The 19,976-nt window shown below is 36.2% G+C and overlaps 1 protein-coding gene across 10 annotated transcripts in view; it reads left to right on the forward strand.

Moving 5' to 3' along the window:
• slc12a7b (solute carrier family 12 member 7b) overlaps positions 1-19,976 on the forward strand; it is a 74,065-nt gene that overhangs the window by 35,141 nt on the left and 18,948 nt on the right. For all 10 annotated transcript variants that reach the window (XR_014626216.1, XR_014626217.1, XR_014626218.1 and 7 more), the window contains exons 2-12: positions 5,941-6,035; positions 6,845-6,976; positions 9,677-9,823; positions 11,273-11,327; positions 11,538-11,668; positions 12,784-13,025; positions 13,849-14,060; positions 16,673-16,837; positions 17,806-17,904; positions 18,102-18,159; positions 18,917-19,091. Coding sequence is in view for 5 of the 10 variants with exons in the window: in XM_084399481.1 (XP_084255607.1) it covers positions 5,941-6,035; positions 6,845-6,976; positions 9,677-9,823; positions 11,273-11,327; positions 11,538-11,668; positions 12,784-13,025; positions 13,849-14,060; positions 16,673-16,837; positions 17,806-17,904; positions 18,102-18,159; positions 18,917-19,091 (1,511 nt within the window). In the remaining 5 variants the exon portion in view is untranslated. The remainder of the gene's footprint in view (positions 1-5,940; positions 6,036-6,844; positions 6,977-9,676; positions 9,824-11,272; positions 11,328-11,537; positions 11,669-12,783; positions 13,026-13,848; positions 14,061-16,672; positions 16,838-17,805; positions 17,905-18,101; positions 18,160-18,916; positions 19,092-19,976) is intronic.

A 19,976-nucleotide genomic window follows, 5' to 3' on the forward strand; every position in this document is an offset into this window, starting at 1 on the left:
ATTGCAGTTGTGGAACTTCTCAATTAGCTAGAATGAGATCAAACAGAATATAATCTTTTCTAAACTGATATTAATTGACATTTTTGACTAGATGCATTGAGTTAGTCTTACGTTCTTACTTTAGTAAACATTACAATTGCTGTACCGAAGCTTCACAGTCAGCTACAACAAGATATTTGTACTTTTTTTATGTTGTCAACGAGAATATAACCTTTTCTAAACTAATGTTAGGCAACATTGTGACTATAGTTTCATTGAGCTAGTCTTAATTTACAATGAAAATGGGAGTGAAATTGCTGTTTTGGAACTTCTCGATCATCTAGAATGAGATATTTTGCTGTTTTAATGTTGTCAACCAAACTATAACTTTTTCTAAACCAACTTAGTTACATTTGTGGCTAGTTGCATTAATCTAGTGTCAATTCTTACTTTAGTAGACGTGTAGTTGTGGTTCATAAACATCATAATCAGCGGAGATATTTTGGTGTTTTAATGCTGTCAATCAGAATATCACCAGAACTTCTCCTCTAAACTCACTTTGAGAGACCATTGAAAGTAGTGACAAGTTGCATCAAGCCAGTTTTAGTTTACTTTCTGGATCTTCTTTGGATATTAGTGTTATGAATATGACCAGAATAAAACCGAATAGGTTTAATACCTTTCTGGATCTTCTCAGATAGAAGACAGGTTGATGTTTTACGGTTGTAAATAACAAACATCTCTTCTAAACTGACTTTTCCAAGTCTGAGATCAGTGTTGTGTTTGTACTTGCTTGAATACATGAATGATTTTGATATTTTGGCATTTAATGCTGACGATCAGGATATTGTAAAGTGACTTTGAGTGTCATTTTGAAGGCAGCGTTTGCACTTCCATCATCTGTTGTAGATGTTTACGTGGGCTTATTTACTTTGCCAGACTTTGGGCTTTCTAATTGCTTGACATCCGTGTTGGATAAAGGGATTGGAGTGACTCTTTCTGCCTCCGTCTCTTGCACAGTCAGCCGGTGTAAAACATAGCTACCGTAGGCCGCTTAAAGATCAGAACCAGAGAGAGCTTAGCTGATATAAATAGAGCATGTGGCCATTTATTACCATAGAGGCTGACTGACGCCTACCTGACGTGTTAATTTCAGCCTTTCTTTGTGCAAAAAGGTTGAAAAGAAAGTTCTTAGTTGTTCTTCTTGCAAACTCCAACTTTTATGTTTCTGGAAAGCAAATAGAAGTCCTTTTTCTATAAGGTGTGTCTCTATATTGAGCACCTGTGCAGTGGATGTCAGGTCCACTGGTCCATAAAGATGGGCTGATGTTCAGCTGGAGCTGTTGTCTGTTCTTTTGTTCAATACAATAATAAAAATCCCTCCGCTGTGTTCATCTCACGAGTGGTTGTACGTGGTCGAGGGTCTGGTGAACTCAAGCGCTCGAGGGTCAGCATTGGTGGGTGATTATGAGCTGTTATAGGTGATTATTTAAAAATATATATATTTTTTTGTTTTATTTATTTATTTATTTATTTTATTTTATTATTTTTATTTTGGGAATTTTAGTATGTTATTTATATATATATATATATATATATATATATATATATATATATATATATATATATATATATCTTATTTTATTTTATTCTCTTATTCTGTGCTATTATTTATTCTGTTTTTATTTTATTTTATTATTATTAATAATAATATTATTATATATTTTATTAAATATTTTATTATCTTATTTTATTCATTTTATTTGGTTTCATTTATTATTTTTATTTTGTTTTATCTTATTTTGTTTTATTATTTTTCCATTCTGTTTTATTTTAATATTTTATTTTATTTTCGGTTTGATTTTTTTTTTTTTTTCAACTTTGTCTCTGGTCCCCTCAGTTTATTTTTCTCGGTTTAAACGTTTTTTTCTCAGCTTTTGTCTCCGGTCCCCTCTGGGTTTTTTCCACCTGTTTTATCATGCAGCAGGTGAAAATTGTGTGTCTGATCACCTAAAGTAACAGCACAGTCTCCTCGCCAAGAGAGAGGTATGATTCCTCAAAACACTTCAACTTTTGTTACTGACAGTAATAGTGACTTGTTTGTGTAAAGGCATGATTTCCTTTGGCCATCTCTGATGTTGTCACTTCTATTAGGGTCAGTCTTCATTGTTGTGATCACCAGCATCCAGTTTAGTCTCAGGCGTTAAGAAGGCTGAATTCTCTGTGAGATTATTGCTATATTTGACCTTTGACTTCCATGTCCACAATTAGGGTGTTTGTAAGGGAAAGGGAATCGTCTTAAGCCAAGGACGCGCAGTGTGGCGCTGCTGATTGGATGAACTTGATGATCTTGTTGGTAATTTTGGCTGGTCCCATCATAGCTCCAGTTCTGCTTTGGTTTAAGCTTTATTAATTGTTTCCATCCTGCTTTCCATTTTGCCCACTCATTCATTCTCCATGTGTGTTTCCATCACTGGATGAAGGACTGTGACGTCTGCAGTGATATAAGCATATCTGTAATCTAGGCCATTCTGATGAAAGTGGATCACATCTCGTGAGATTTGACTTACTGCAGTCATAGATGCCAATGTGAACGTGAACAGTAGAATAAAATGATCATTTAATGCCAAAACGTTTAATGTTTTGCTCATGTGTTTGAAACTTTTGTTGTCCTGATTACATAGATCTCCACAATATACACTAATGTCTCTGTCAATAAAAGTGGTAAAGGCCCAAAATAAAGTTTTTACCAAATACTATTAGCTAACATTTTGAAAGTAATCATAAAATCAAAATGTAGTTTAACTTTTAATGCATTTTCCTAATGCATAGTCCTTAAAATCTAAGCTCTGTCCAACTTTTTATTGTTAAATATCTGGTGTCGTTCTGAAATATATCAGATTATGGTAGTAAAATAGGTTGCAAAATGCAATTGTCATTGATTTATTGACGATAACAGCAGCTGCAGTCCTGAACACAAATAGAGTTGCTCAACGTTTCTCATTTAAAACAGGGTTACACTTCATTTCGAGACATTCTACTAACTATAAGTAACTTTGCTACATGTCAACTAGCAGTCATTAGAGTATTAGTAGACTGTTGGGTCTGGGTTACGTATTAGTGTTCAGGATAGTAGAATAAGTTGGCGTAGTTGAAAAAATATAGTCTGTATAATGTCTGTTGAGGAGCGTTAAAGTGTTAGCAGATATTAAGCAGACAGTCTATTAATACTCTAATGAGAGTTAGTTGACATGTAGTTGCAATGTTAGTTAGTAGAAAGTCTAAAGTGGACCATTGAAATAGTGTTTCCTTAAACAGTTAAAAAGATAACAAAGAATAAACCATTTGAACCTAAATGTACATCTGGTCTGAAATGCTCTTGAAACATCCTGATTTCTGATGAATTGTGTGGTATATCAGGTGTTTCATGAGTATTTGCTGCTGTTTATTTGTTGTTTTAGCACTTGTATCTTTTTAACAGTTACAGTTGCAGTTTGAAACTATACATAGTGAACAGTTCAACACCTCAACACAGACCGTTGGCTGAACGTCTGATGCATAACTGGAAACACTTAAGGAGTTTTGAAGTCGCGATCTGATTGGTTGAAGGATGTCTGGGAGACGTGTGTGTCGCATTCTTTAACGGTCCGCCTGGAAACAAAGCCGTCATGACGCCAAACCTCCTCGAGGAAGAAGAAAGCAGTCGTGTTTGAGAGCTGAACAAAACTGTGACACACTGAGAGCTCACCAGGATCAACTAATGTGACCCTGGACCACAAAACTAGTCACATGGGTCAATTTTTTTATTTATACGTCATCTGAAAGCTGAATAAATAAGCTTTCCATTGATGTATGGTTTGTTACGTTAGGACAATATTTGGCCGAGATACAACTATTGAAAATCTGGAATCTGAGGGTGCAAAAAAATCTAAACATTGAGAAAATCTCCTTTAAAGTTGTTCATTTATGTTGGCGATTGTGCACATTCACTCACAAAAATAAATGTTTTATATATTTACGGTAGGAAATTTACAAAATATCTTACCTTTACTTAATATCCTAATGATTTTTGTCATAAAAGAAAAATCGATGAAGCTGTGTGAAGAGCTTCAGACGCAAACATTATAGCATAAAATCGATCATTTTGACCCATACAATGTATTGTTGGCTATTGCCACAGAGATACCCGTGCGACATGTGACTGGTGACGTGATCCAGGGTCACATATGGTGGATATTCAAAAGTATGTGAAGTTCGCGGCTCCATATGTTGTAGTAAACTTTGCAAAACGTTCTTGAATGAATCATGTATTAGATGCACACCGGTCTGTTAGTGCAGGGACATTGACTTTACATTTTCTCACCCTTAAACATGACGAGAAACAAAACGGACTGTGATTGGTTGCGTTACGTGTCAGTCAAACGTCCTCTTGGCCAATGAAAGCTGTGATAGAGTCGAGACCTTCTGCAGTCAGTCTGAAGCTGTTTTGTACTGTAGAACTGTCAAATGTGTAGTTTAAATGCACTTAAAGATGCTTTGAATTAAAGCACCCATGTATTCAGGTGTGTTCAGTGTGAGCTGTGAAGTTAGCATCACTTTGAGAACTTCAGATGCAAACATTATAGCATGAATGTGTGTTCCAAACAATCTGGACTAGTTTCAGACCAGTTTGCAAATGCACTATTGTTTCAAGCTGTATAAGAAAGTCCACATCCATATTCGAGCATCTTGTGGTTTCATTGCATAATCATACACAGATTTTGATGGATCGTCAAGCTTGGTCACATTTGTAGTTTCTGGAAGGCTTACAAAAGCTTTTTTTTTTTTTTAAGTTTACCATTAAACTTACTCTTGGACTTTGTTGTTTACAAAGTTAAACAGTTCAAACATTTAACTTAGTATCTTGTACCACTGCGCTGTAAATTAAACACTTTTTTTTTTCACTCTTAGAAGAAAAGGTTCTATATAGAACCCAACAGTTCTTGACTCAATTTTAAAGAACTCTTTATGCCAAAAAGGTTGTATTTAAGGTGGAATGCCGTAAATGATTGTATAGGCTTTCATGTTAACGGGTTGTTTACATTTTTTCCTAGTGATAAAGTATGTCTATGAGCTGTTTAATTAATAAATTTGATCAAAATAGAAAAATCCCCAAAAATATCCAATGATGGGAAAGTCTAATAAGCTCTCTCTCTCTCTCTCTCTCTCTCTCTCTCTCTCTCTCTCTCTCTCTCTCTTTCTATATATATATATATATGTATATATATTAAGCACCTGACAGAACCTTTTTAAGGTTATATATATATATATATATATATATATATATATATATATATATATATATATACCTTTTCTTCTTAATCTGTCATGTATAATTCAATGTGTTGCTCGCCGTTTCTTTGTAATTATTTGTAAAATTGACTAGAGATTTCAGAGTGTAAATTGTTTAGTTCAAGCTAAGAAACTCTTGGAACAGTGTGTCTCTAAATCTGCGCTGAAATGATAGGTCTGAGGATATGAATAAAGCGATGTAATCTGAAAATAAGTCCAGTCCAGTCCAGATGTTTATGTAAAATCACTGCAATTTAACATCTATATATAACCACAAACCCAGGCGGATCAGCGGGCGAGCGACGTCCACCTCCACGTAATTGCATGTTTTAAGCGATACGTTTCAGGCTTTATAAGCGCTTCATGACGGGACGCCATATGCCGTCCTCTGCTCTGAACATCAGTGTGACCGGTGAACCGTAGAGCCACACGGGAGGACATCGATCGCCTCATGCTCTAATTATAGGAAAATCATTATGTCTGACCTACAGCAATGGATAGGAAGTCAAGTCCAGTTTTTCCTAATCTATCCCAAAGATAACACACCATAAACACCTCTCAGTTCTGTAAGCACACAGCGTTTTAGTAATCATGTCTTTTCTCTCTGTTCTGTCTATCTTTCTAATACAGGTGATGGAACCCCAAGGGAAAGCAGCCCGTTCATCCATAACACGGATGATTATAAGGGAACGCTCTATGATGGGAAAAACATGGCACTTTTTGAGGTACTGTCTTTAGACTTCAGTGGTGAAGTTTTTAAATGTTTATATTTCAATATGATTGAACATTGCTGCATGTCCTTTGATTAACAGTACAATAAAAAAATAAGATTAATAATCATTTCAGGTCCATATTTATTTTTCATGTGGCACAATTTTGCACATTTATCCTCACATTTTCATCAGTTATCAATCTAAACATTTTACTTTTGTGCTTTTAAATTTTCATTATTCTTAAAGCTGATTCTGATTAGTTTTTCTAATGTTTAATACTTAAAATACTAAAATACTGATTGATTTTTACTTACTAAAATACGAATTAAATTATATTTTAATATTACAATAAATACTACAACGATGTGGATTTTTTTTGTTTTTTGTTTTTTTTTGCCTTACTTAAATAAATAATGAGCGTAAATAATATAATAATTCCAAAAACATTAATATCCAAAAATCTGGCATATACCCTTATTTTGATTTTGACCCAGATATGTTCTTGATAATATATATTATTGTTTTCAGTCAGAACAAACTTTGTGTTTATTCTCAAGCCTATATTTGACATCCAGCCTGTTTTCCACATTCTCGTTTCATGTTTATGATCACAAATAAAGTCATTCATGGGTCATGATGTTTATTTTTGTATATTTTTATGATTTCGGACGGACAAAGCTGTTATTATGTCCTTTTGATTCTGGTCTCTGCATTTATTTTTACCGTCCGAGACATTGTAGAGGTTTGAAATGAGTCGTTTGTGTTTACCAGTTTGGAATACAGTGGTTTTCCATCAAACATGTGACCTTTTACACTTTCAGGAGGAGATGGACAGCAATCCCATGGTGTCTTCGCTGCTCAGCAAACTGGCCAACTACACGAACCTCACGCAGGGCGTCAGAGAGCACGAGGAGGCCGACGAGGACGAAGGTGCCAAGAAGAAAACAGTCAAGGTAACATACTTTATCAAATACCTAAAACATCATAAAGACAAGTATTTGGACCATTTCCTTTAAAGTTGGCGTTAGTGAAAAGACTCTGTAGACATGAATGAAAGCAGCAGAGCTTTCAGGATGTTTGAAGTTTGTGTCTGTGCCCTGCAATCTAAAACAAATCAGACACACATTCTCTACATTCTTCCAGCCTTTGTTGAGAATTCGACAGGAAATTAATACAGGTCAGATTGTTTGGAAAGTCTGATTACAGAAGCAAGTCGGAAATGACCTGAAGTTCTCATAGTTCTGTTGTTCCACGCTCTTATAAAGAGTAATAAAGGTTCTTTATTGGCATCGGTGGTTCTGTGAAGAACGCTTAACATCCACAGAATCTTTCCATTGCACAAAAGGTTCTTTATAGTGGAAAAAGGTTCTTTTCATTTTGTTAAATGTTCCTCACACAAGGAAAAAAACGGGGTTTTTTTTAAAGAAATGTTCACTAGCCGCGTTTCCATTACCCTTCAAATTGCGCAAATTGAAATTGCGAATTGAAAATACGCCCAAATGGAAACACGTCAATTTTGCAAAAACTCCCATTTATCGCTAACAAGTTTTTACGCTCGCATGAGGAGGTTTTTCAGGCAATTCGAAAAAGAAATATTTCGCAAAACTGCAATGGAAACAGTTTTTGCGCATTTACAGGTCACCTGACGTAATGACGCGGTGACACAGAATATTATTAAATTCATAAAAAACAAAAGAATTACAGGAATACTGGATTCTAAACCTCAAAGAAATGCCACAACCAAGACCTCGAAGCAGAACTGAGTGAGAAACACCCAGAAACTCCTCATATGAGCCGCTCTCAAGTATAATAAGGGTCGTTCCTCACCATTAATGCTTGGAAAACACACATACATCTCCTTCCATTAATAATAATGGCTAGTGCAATTAATAACAAATAATAGTGGCTGGGATATAGTACATAAACCTACCAATGTCCGTTGCCATGGTTTTTGGAATGATTTTACTGATCGCGAGAGGAAAAAATCTGGAGCAAATCTGTAATGGAAACGCGCCTACTGAAAGGTTCTTTGGGGAACCAAAAATGGTTCTTCTACACTGTAAAAAAATGATTATAAATGATTATCGGAGTACTTTTTACAAGAAATGCTATTTCAGTCTTTCTACTTAAAATGTTCATGTTTTGTTACTTGTCATTCCTTGTAATTATTTACAATGTAATCCCATGAAACTAGCCATTTCTGAGGGAAAATAGTTTTATTAAAGTAAATCCTACACTGTTTTTTCAGTGTATGGCATCTTTTCAGTGAAAATCCCCTTTTGAAATCCTTTATTTGTATGACCAGTCAGTAAAGGCAATACATTTTAGTCTGAATAGACGCCGTATTTTATTTCACTCCAGAAAACTTGGGTTGAATTGCCCTGACAATACAGACCATCCTGTTTTCGGTCTCTCTCAGCCTCATTTTTATTCACTTGAAAAAAATACGATGACATCTATGGTTAGTCTTTAGCCGTATGCATAGATTTATTAACACATGCACAAATGCAACTATTTTCTTTGTTTTCCATTTCAAGCCCAGAGGGCATCATCATATTGAGGTCTCGTGGTTATTTCTTGCGAGTAAGTAAAAATGTTTAAGCAATGGCCAGGCAATACCCACAAAACCACAGTCCCCAGCCAGTCTCCTCGTCTCTGGGCATCTGTGATTGGTGAAGCGGGGCGAAGGCGACGCGCTCTTATTAGCCTTGAGACGACTGGCTTCAGATGCTCGGACTGCGTGAAACTGCTCAAGTCTTCTTGTGAAGAAGCGAAATTTTGGAGGAAACATCTAGGAACCTCTTGGGTTTTTATGTGATTCTATAGTTAATAACTAAACTTCATCCATATCGTGTAATTGACTCCAGCGGGAACAGTGTCGAGAGCGTTCATCTCACTCCGGTATGCATTTATTAGTATATGCATTTGATATTTTTTCCGTCGTGCAAAAGCTGGTTATGATTTCTTTTGTATCAATATTGAAGCACATCATAAGCTTGGTTTGGGAGGAAACACTGAATCTCAGGACTGGGTCATTTACCATTTGAAAGGATAACATGGATTATGCCTCTTTTATGGCTAAAAGCTTCCATTGAAACATTAAATGTACATTTAGATGCACAGCACTTATGGATGAGATCTAGATCTGGTTTGCATTGCATATTGTTTGTCAGAGAATTAAAGATAAAAAATGTGAACAATTCAAATTCCTCTTTAGTTAAAACAGGTTTTTAAAGCACTTTAGGTTCAGCAGAGAAATATCTTTTTTATCAAGAACCATTTTTTTGAGTTCCTATATGGTCATTTGGAGATAAAAAATATAGTGTTTGATGTTTTATTAAAGGTTCTTCACATCAGTATTTTGATTTCTGGGTCTAAAAAGCATCAGTATACAGGTTTATTATTGTTAACTAATTCATTAAAACTAAAATTATAAAAATACATGTTCATTACTTGAAATAAACGAACTAAAATCAAATAAATAATACTTTCTTTATTTCAGCTAGTTGCCAATGCAGCATTTCTCATTTTCATTTAGTTTCCGGGTTTTTATATTTCCAACTGTACGTCCCTACAATATTTTTTGCATGCATGCACAATCATTTATTATACATTTTCTCATGCTGTCTTTTCCGTGTTGTCTTTCTGTCCAGAGTCCACAGATGGGGACGTTCATCGGCGTCTACCTGCCCTGCCTGCAGAATATCCTGGGAGTGATTCTCTTCCTGCGAATGACATGGATCGTGGGAACGGCGGGAATCTTGGAGTCCTTTATCATTGTGTCCATGTGCTGCTCGTGTGTAAGTCCAACCGTGTGAACTGGAGACAGTGACTGAGGAAGCATTACATTAGCTTTTGCTTATTTAAAATTAAGACACAATTATCATCTTATGTTCCCTAGATAGTGTGTTCTAGATAAGATACTTGAGTTAGCATGCTGCCTTTGAAGGCTGTGCAATCATAATATTTTACAAAGTCATAAGAGAACCAGTTGTTTTTCAAGCGGGGTCCATATAAATACTGGAATCACACATATGTGTGTGTGGATCAGTTCAGTCCGTTGATCCTGCAAGTTAAGTTTAGCCTCCTTCCTCTTTCGTCTGAACTCAGACGTGTGTAATATCCTGTGCTCAGAAGTCTTTAACACAGACGCCTATTTATAAACCACATCAGACAATGAGATCAAGCATCTAATTCACCTCAACCTTTACTTACTAGTGTCATTATACGTTTCCGGTGATTGTGTCACGGTCGAGTTTCAAACGTTTCGCTCTCTCATCATAGCGCTCTTACAGGAACCATCAAGATCTCAGCGTTGCTTATTAGAGATAAATGGCGGATAGAGAGGCGTTTCCATGTGCGATTGAATCACATATTTACTTCCTCACTTAGGAACGTTAAATCAATATCAAACCAGTGCAACAAACCGGTTTTCTTTCTTAATGTCTTCCTACATTTTCGAGTGAAACAGGGATGAAAAGTGCAAGACTGGACTTGAGAGCATCAGTCAGGAATTGATTGGATGGATGGAGAAAAGTTGTTCTATATGACAAATGTTGAAAAAGCCAGAAAGGAAAGTTATTTATTATAGACGTGGAGCAAGTTATTACATGGATGAATGATAACAGTGTGCACCAACAAGGGCAATTTATAGTTTGCACATTTCAAAAAACTTTCACCAAACAAAAAACTATACATTATATATTCAAATTTTGTATATATGTTTGTTTTACAGTTTATATTTAAATCAACAACCATTCCCTCATATCTTAAATAATCAGAATATAAACTGAACATATTGAAATGCATACTGTATATGAATCTGAGTATAATCAGAAACAGCATTAAAGTGTGTGTTGATAAAAATGGCAGCTCTTTGTGTCTGTATTTGGCTAGTAAAGATCACTCAATCTTCTTCATTCAAACCACTTTATTTCAAACGCTAAGCCCTGCTGGAGGTTCATGGACGTTAATTGGCTTTAGTCCAGTAGCTTTTCAGAGTACAGAGCGAGAGACGCAGGGATTTAGTGGACGTTCAGCTCAAGGACACTCCAACGGTAGGGCCGGATTGCATAACGCCCAGATGCAGATGACCTTTAACAGGACTAAATGTTCCTGGAAGGAGAAAAGGAGAACGTCATTACTGTACTGTACATTGTTATCTTTATTGATTGAGTTTCATCGACCATATTTACTTTCTTAATACATCTGAACTAATAATTTTATTTTTGTATTTTCTTTTTTTTCAGACAATGTTGACAGCCATATCAATGAGTGCCATTGCTACAAACGGTGTTGTTCCAGGTATTACATTATGTATTTTTTATTTTCATTTTAAACAGGAAATGACATCATGGTCAATGTTAAACCTCAAACACTCAAGCTGCATGGTTGATTATGGTGTTATTTGTAACTCTGCCAATGGTTTCCTGGTAGAATTCACCCTTTTTTACCATCGAGGGCTTGTCGTCCTGTGTCACATTTACTGTAATGATGTTTGATGATGTTTCCCAGCTGGAGGCTCCTACTACATGATCTCTCGGTCTCTGGGCCCTGAGTTTGGAGGTGCTGTGGGACTGTGTTTCTATCTGGGCACCACGTTCGCCGGGGCCATGTACATCCTCGGTACCATCGAGATATTCCTGGTGAGTGTTGTGTGTCCAATTAAAGTCACAGTCAGATTAGGTCCAGAAAATCCAAAGAGCGGAGATTTTAGAAACAGTTAATCAGCCACTGTGACGTAAGGATCATCCAAGAATAACTGTAGACTTTAAATTAAGGAATTATGCCATGTTCATTGTGTGATATATTGAATATTTATGACATATTTGCAATGATTTTACTGCTTATATAAAATACGGCAACATTGCGTTTGGTCATTTTTAGTCATTAGCCTAGATTTGTGAGTATAAATGTGTTTATTTTACAAAAAATAAAGTTAAAGTAAATAGACATTTTTCTTTTAAATATTGCATAATTTTAATACAGAAAATTGTTTGAAATTCAATAGTTAATATGAAAATAAGAATAAAATGCTTAAATTAAAGAAATAATAAAATTGGACTCATTTAAATAATAAATACTTCTAAATAAATACTTCAGTACTATAGAACTTTCTACTATAGTAAAAAAAAAAAATGTAGTAATGTCACATAGCAATAGAAACTTAATATTTTTATAAATAATTTGCGAATATTTAGAAAAATTGGGTCTTTAACCATTTAACAGAAGTTATGAACAAACGTTCTTCCAGTAACATTAGTAGGATGTTTGTTTAAAGTTATCTGGTCTTTAGTAATGTTCTCAAAACATTAGTACAAAAACATTCATAAATCATTCATGTAATGTTGTTTTTCTGAACTGTTTTAATTGGACATTTGCCTAACAGCATTTTAGAATGTTCAGAGAACTGTAACGTTCCCATAATGTTTGCGAAAGGATAAAATGCAATGTTTCCTTAATGTCCACATAGCCAAGAAACATTTTTAAAAACATTTAAATAACTGGACGTTTTGAATGTAACTTAATGGGAACATTAGCAAAACGTTCTTTGAAAATGAAAATATATACATGTCATTAAAGTTTTAGGATGGGGGTCCGTGTTCATCTAAAAGATTGAAATCCCTGCTCTAACGCATGCTCCCAGATGGCATAGGGCTGGTGACATTTACCAATCCCATTCCCGTTTTCCCCCATTATTTCCTCTTTATTTTCTTCTATAAAATAAAATGAACATCTTCTTTCATGTGTTGTGCCACAGACCTACATCGTGCCCAGCGCTGCCATCTTCAAGGCGGATGAGAAGGAGCTGGAGGCCGAGGCCATGCTGAATAACATGCGTGTGTACGGCACGTGTTGTCTAACACTCATGGCTGTGGTGGTGTTCGTCGGTGTGAAGTACGTCAACAAGCTTGCGCTGGTTTTCCTGGCCTGTGTGGTGCTGTCCATCCTGTCCATCTACGCTGGCGTCTTCAAAACCATCTTTGAACCTCCGGTGTTTCCGTAAGTCAGATGTTAAAGTTCATGAAGGTTCAACAGCGATCACTTATTCAGGAGCCTTAAGCCAAACCAACCAGATCATTATGAACTCTCAAAAAAACAGTTTTGCTACTTAATTAAAATGAGTTAAAGCAACACAATTCTTTAATTTAATTTTGTTCAAATTTTAAAAGGGAGGTTAACTGGTTTTGATTTTTGTGTTTGTCACTACATGAATAACCATCTGGACATGGATTTCGAGTTCCCAGCATGCTTTGCATGGAAATGCATTAGAATTAAGTGTATTTATTTAGTGTTTTGTTTTTGTTTTTTAGTAAAGGGAAAGTTTATAATAGTTTATCTCCATAATATCCAGTTATATTTTCCTGTGGCTATCGTGCATAAATTATTTTATGAGTTTTCTAACTTCATATAAGTATACAAGACATGATTCTAATGAGCTTTGAATAAATTTACATTTATTAAGTTACTTTATTTTATTTTATTTTATTTTATTGAAACACTTTTATTTCAGTGCACTTTGATTTTAATAAAAAGAGAATTTTTACTTCCGAAACCCAACTATTTCCCTCTATTGCTTCAAAATGCTGAAGCCTCATTGTACTGTATGTTTTACAGCACTGCCTATTTGGACTAAACAGAGCCTGTTTATAGATTTTATCAGCATTGGGCAGCTCTCAGTGCGTTATGTTGAACCACAAACATCCGCGGCAGTGTTTGCTTCACAGGCTTTCTCAATCACCACAACCCTCCTGACAATAAACTCTGATTTAAATCTGCAACTCGTCTTTTGAATTCTTTCTAAACGCTCTTTCGTCCTCTCCAGGGTTTGTTTGTTGGGCAACCGCACCCTGCAGAACCACGGCTTTGACAAGTGCATGAAGACAGATATAATAGACAACGTGACCGTGACCACGAGGCTTTGGGCGCTCTTCTGTAACGGGCCGGAGCTCAACGCCAGCTGCAATGAATACTTCAGCCTCAATAACGTCACCGAGATCCAGGGCATTCCCGGCCTCACCAGCGGAGCCATTTCAGGTGACGGCACACATTCTGCTTCACTATTGCTAGAACATTGATGATGAGTTTGAGTAAAGGAAGTCAAAATGGTCCTTCTATACAATCTTGTACAAGTTATCACATGTTCCTAATCTTGTTGTGCAAGATTCATCAGTTATTCCTAGAAAAAATAAGTTTTGGTCATTGCAATCTTGAATATCCACTCTGAAATGAGTCACATTATGGAAGTTGCATGTGCCGTTTTGTGTTCATTTTAACCTCAGCTTGCTTTTAGTGTTAGAAATGTGTGTAAATTACTATTAACTGTTCAATCTTATACAGACGTGTGTGGCGTGTGTGTTAGAGTAGCAGTTTTCAAACTTTTTGATGCTAAGCACCCCCAATATTATATTTTTTCATATATAAGAAATACATTTTACTGTCTGAGAAAGATGTTCAATGTGATAAGACAAAAAAGTTTGGCTTTTACATTGTCATACTAAAACAAATTGTTAAAATATTATCTTGAAAATATCAAATTTCCTGTTAAACATACACTAATAATCTTTTATTTACATCTTTTATCAATAATCTTTGTTTTATTTACATTTTTTTATTGAAAACTCCTGCGTTAGAGCATATTGACCTCTGACCCCAAACGTCTCTACTGTAGAGTGACAGAGCATGGCAAGAGTTCAAGAGTAGTAAATCTGTAATATCTCCTGTGATCATTGCCATACGCTGGTGTATTCGGCTCAAGCCCATCAGGCACTCCAGGGTTATTGATCATGAAGCCGCTCTGGCCTTTTGAATGTCATGGATGCTGTCTGCGGCTCCAGACTGGATTCTGATGGATTTAACAGGCCAGGCCTGACATTAAAGTTAGCAGAAATAATTGTTTTCACGCAGCATTACAGTGTCTGGCCTGCAGTTCTGTGTAAGTAGGTCAGTGCAGCACATTCAAGTGATGTTTCACGGCTTGTCCATTTGTCTTCATAATTTGATCAAACTAGCACAGTGCTTGTGTTTTATAGACTTAACGTTAAGATCTTAAGAAAAAGATCACTTATAGAACATTGTATTACACATTTCATGCCTGAATGAAGTACTCTTGGGCTGCCTCCGAAATCACATACTCTCTTGAGTAGGTGCTTATTTTGAACAAGTAATTACTTCATGGCTGCTAAAAAATTACATTCTATATAGTATGAGAGTGTGTAGTATGAATGAAATCTGGACGTACTACATCCGCCATGTTGTCATTATCATGTGGCCTACCAGCGTCAGTTGCGTTGCTTCACTAGCCGCGTTTCCATTACCCTTCAAATAGCGCAAATTGAAATTGCGAATTGAAAATACGCCCAATGAAAACATGTCAATTTCACAAAAACTCCCATTTATCGCAAAAAAGTTTTTACGCTCGCATGAGGAGGTTTTTCAGGCAATTCGGAAAAAAATTATATTTCGCAAAACTGCAATGGAAACAGTTTTTGCGCATTTACAGGTCACCTGACGTAATGACGCGGTGTGTTTGGACAGAATACGAGACCGAGTTCTTTATTAAATTCATAAAAGACAGAAGAATTACAGGAATACTGGAATCTAAACAACAAAGAAATGCCACAATCAAGACCTCGAAGCAGAACTGAGGGAGAAACACCCAGAAACTCCTCATATGTGCCGCTCTCAAGTATAATAAGGGTCGTTCCTTACCATTAATGCTTGGAAAACACACATACATCTCCTTCCATTAATAATAATGGCTAGTGCAATTAATAACAAATAATAGTGGCTGGGATATAGTACATAAACCTACCAATGTCCTTTGCCATGGTTTTTCGAATGATTTTACTGATCGCGAGAGGAAAAAATTAAGTTTCGCATAACGTCATTTCGCAATAGTTTTTTGTCGACATTTGGAAAAAAATCGCAAACGTTTTGCGCAAATCTGTAATGGAATGAAGCCTACTGTCATTCATAAATCTTCTTCATTGGATAGTAGAGCGTCACTTCAGAATCTCACCGGAAAAAGTAGGTCATCCAGGGACTTGTAGCCTACTGTGAATTCAGACATACTACTTTTGTCACATACTGTTTTTCACCTACTATATAGTAGGGAAGCGTGTGATTTCGGATGCAGCCCTGGCTTTATCTGGCAACACTACAATAGGTCCATTAGATTGCGATAGTTAATGCATTTACTGACAATGAGCATTACATTAGTTGAAGTATTTATTAATCTTTGTTCATGTTAGTTGATAAAAATACTACTTTTAGTTCATGTCAGCAGGTCCATTTAAATGTATTAAGTAATACAGCTTTTGATTTTAATAATGCATTAGTAAATGTTGAAATTCACACCAATTTGTGTTTTTAATTGCATGTTAACTAATAACTAATGTTAACAAAAGGAACCTTATTGTAAAGTGTTACACTCTGCATTTCAAGCAAAAGTGTAATTTGTTAATGGAGAATTTCCATCAGTGCAATTTGTTTGAGTTCAGACTGACATGAACTTGATAAAACGTATCAATTTTAGTGGTTTCTCAAATGCAGATATCACTGAACCAAATGGGCAAAAATAACAGCTGATCTTGAAATGAATGAGTCGCTCAGTATCGTGACGTTTAGTGCTGATTTTCTTTGCACAGAGAACATGTGGGGAAGCTACGGCCCCGCTGGTATGATGGTGGAGAAAGACCTCCCGTCGGTGCCGGCGACCGCCTCGCCTCAGGACAAGACCTTGCCGTATGTGGTCAATGACATCGCCACCTTCTTCACACTGCTGGTGGGAATCTACTTCCCCTCGGTCACGGGTACGGACACATTCATGTTACATGTCTGTCGTATTTCCTTTCGCTTCTCGTATTGTCTTTCTCGCTGTATCTGTCTTATCTAGTGCTCTCAGATTGACATTGAGCTCAGCAGGAGTGTGTGTGAACTCTCTGTAAACAGAGCGATAGCGTTTCACACTGCGCTGCAGTATCCGGACATGACCTTCGTGCAATAACAGGGATAGAGGTGTTTGGAAAAGACCCTCATATTTTCCTTGAACATTAGAGCTGGGTGATATCATGCATACATATCTCAATATTTATGTATCTGCTCTGAAGGGCCTTTAAATGTTGATTTTATTTTGTTTTCAGGGGAACATTTGACATTTCAGTTCAATTAAAAATACAACATACAGAAAAAATATACTTAAAATAATAAAGCTAAATTTTGTTTATTTGTGTACCGTATGTATAGCAATAAAAAAAAAAAAAAAAATTGCATTGAATAAACTGGAAATTTACAGAAATTGCCAACTCTAACTAGTTTTATTTATATACTATCATTGTATTTGAGGTAATATTTTTGAATCAGCTTTTATTTTTATATCTATATTTTAAATATTAGTTTTAGTCATTTGTTATGTGCTCTTGTCATTTTTATTAGTTTTTGTTTTAAAATGTTTCTTTATTTCAACTTAAACTTTTTATTTCATTTTACTTTAGTTAGTTTCCACCCTATGTATACTCTATTTTATATATATAAAAAATATATATTTTATTTTATTAATGAAAATGAAAATGATTTTTAATAGTTTTAGGTTTGGATTTTGTAGAGTCCCTTTTGTTGACTCTAACAGTTTTTGCTATAAAATTTTGAATCAGAGACGATGTGCATTTTTGTGAGTCATCACTTAATCACACACACACCAGTACTTCAACATTTTTCTTTATAACTTCGAATTGAATTTTGTCTTGATTTGATAAAAACGCACACCTCCTCTGTTCTGCAGGAATCATGGCTGGATCCAACAGATCCGGGGATCTGAGAGACGCTCAGAGGTCCATTCCCATCGGAACCATCCTCGCCATCGCAACCACCACCATCATCTGTATCCTTACTTCCCTTACAAACCTTCCCTTTACTTCCTAAAGTTCCTTTAAATCCAATGCACAGTTTTCCATCTAGTAGAATCACTCTCACAAAATCCCTGAATCATTGTGTCTCTCTGAGAGAGAGTGTAAGGAGAGCTGCTGTTTGTCTTCTCTCATCCTCTGGGAGGATCGTTTTCTTAACAGTGTAACTCAGATCTGTCCTGCGTCGTGTTGTTCGGCGCCTGCATCGACGGTGTGGTGCTCCGAGACAAGTGAGCGCTTTCTAGCCCTCGTTTTCCTCTCATAATCCTCATTTTCCTGAATAAACACACAGGAAATCTACTTTAAATAACGGTCGCTTTCTGTGCAAAACCTGTTTATGAGCACTTTAGGCACTGCAGTCAAAGAACCCTTTATGTGTAATATCCCAAGAGTCGTCTTGTGTTGGGATTTTATCTGGAAAATTCCACAAGCTAGTGTGCTCCCTACCTAGGCAGTGCTTTAGGGCATCATAGACACGCAAAGGCTGTTCCAAAGATAGGCAGAAATTATGTTTCCTCCCAAGATTCATAGTAAAAAAACATGAAAGCCTGAGAGAAATACTTCAGTCACATAATAAATGGCACAATATGCATGTTTTTTTTTTTATCCAGTTATAATAAAAAAATGTAATGCTGTTTAAACAGACAATTTTTGATATATAAAATTGTTCAAAAAATGTCACAATATGCATAACTAAACATATGCACAAAATGTTTAATATAAAAATATGAATATCTTCGTGAGTCAGCTGTCAACCAGCCATGGCACCAAGCACAAAAACACAATCAGTAAAATATTATCAACAAAACGTTGAAAATATCGAGACATATTTTTGTCAATATTGCACACCGCTAATGCACGGTATTAATTTTGATTTCTTCGGGTCTTAAAAAGCCTTAAATTTGACTTTAAAAAGTCTGCAGAAACCCTGTATATTGTATTATATATAATAATGTAAATATATAAAAAATCAATCCTGTTGGTTAGGTTTGGAGACTCTGTGAAAGGGAACCTGGTGATTGGCACGCTGTCCTGGCCCTCGCCCTGGGTGATTGTGATTGGCTCGTTCTTCTCCTGTTGTGGGGCGGGGCTTCAGAGTCTCACCGGCGCCCCCCGTCTGCTGCAGGCCATCGCCCGAGACGGCATCGTGCCCTTCCTCGAGGTACCGTCTGCTCTACGAACACCTCAGACTCAGTGTCCGAGCTCAATAATGGCTGTTCAGATTTTATACTCGGGGTGATTAACAGTCACAGACTGATCGCACCAAAGTGCAAGACTGAAGTCCTTCCTATCGCTATCAGACTGTCTAATGTGACATGGCTACTATAACATAGTTTTGCACTCATATCCACATGTGAACATCTTTGATCTTAGGGCCTGTTTACACCTGGTCACTTCATGCGTTTTCTCTGATCGGATAGCTATCTGATTTATCAAAGCATTTACACCTGGTCACATAAATGTGTTTTCGCAAAACGGATATAAATCCGATCTTCAGTTCCTGTGCAATATGCAGATTTAATGGAGTTCACGTCAACGAAAGCAACAGATATGAGCTGCGTTTCAAAATCAAAGGCCGCAATAAGAGAGAGTGGCAACAGCACTGCTAAGATCATTTAGTTTATTTCCATTTAATGAAGATGACTGTGTGTTAAGCGTCTGCGACTTACTTTCACTTTGATTTGCGATGGTTTGCACGTTGGCTTGATGAATAGATGATATCTGGCTATAACATGACATAGCCTATAACAGCCTCCTCCTGAAGTGGTTTGAGCGATCGGATTTAAATCCGTCTCGAATGCGTTTCGGAGGGCATTTACACTGAGTCTTTTCACGATCGGATAGCTATCCCATCACAGAAAACGCATAAAGTGGCCAGGTGTAAACAGCCGGTAAAAAGTAAAAAGGTCCGGAAAAATGACCTCAGGTAATACTGATCCCGTGCGAATAGACCCGCTGTAAATATGTACGTAAATATTTCATCATTTCCTGTTTAAAAGTAGTTTTCCGCGGTTTTTCAAGTTTGGATACGCTTGATAAAGCGTTC

This window comes from Rutilus rutilus, assembly GCF_951802725.1.
Source record: "Rutilus rutilus genome assembly, chromosome: 24".
Lineage (NCBI taxonomy): Eukaryota > Metazoa > Chordata > Actinopteri > Cypriniformes > Leuciscidae > Rutilus > Rutilus rutilus.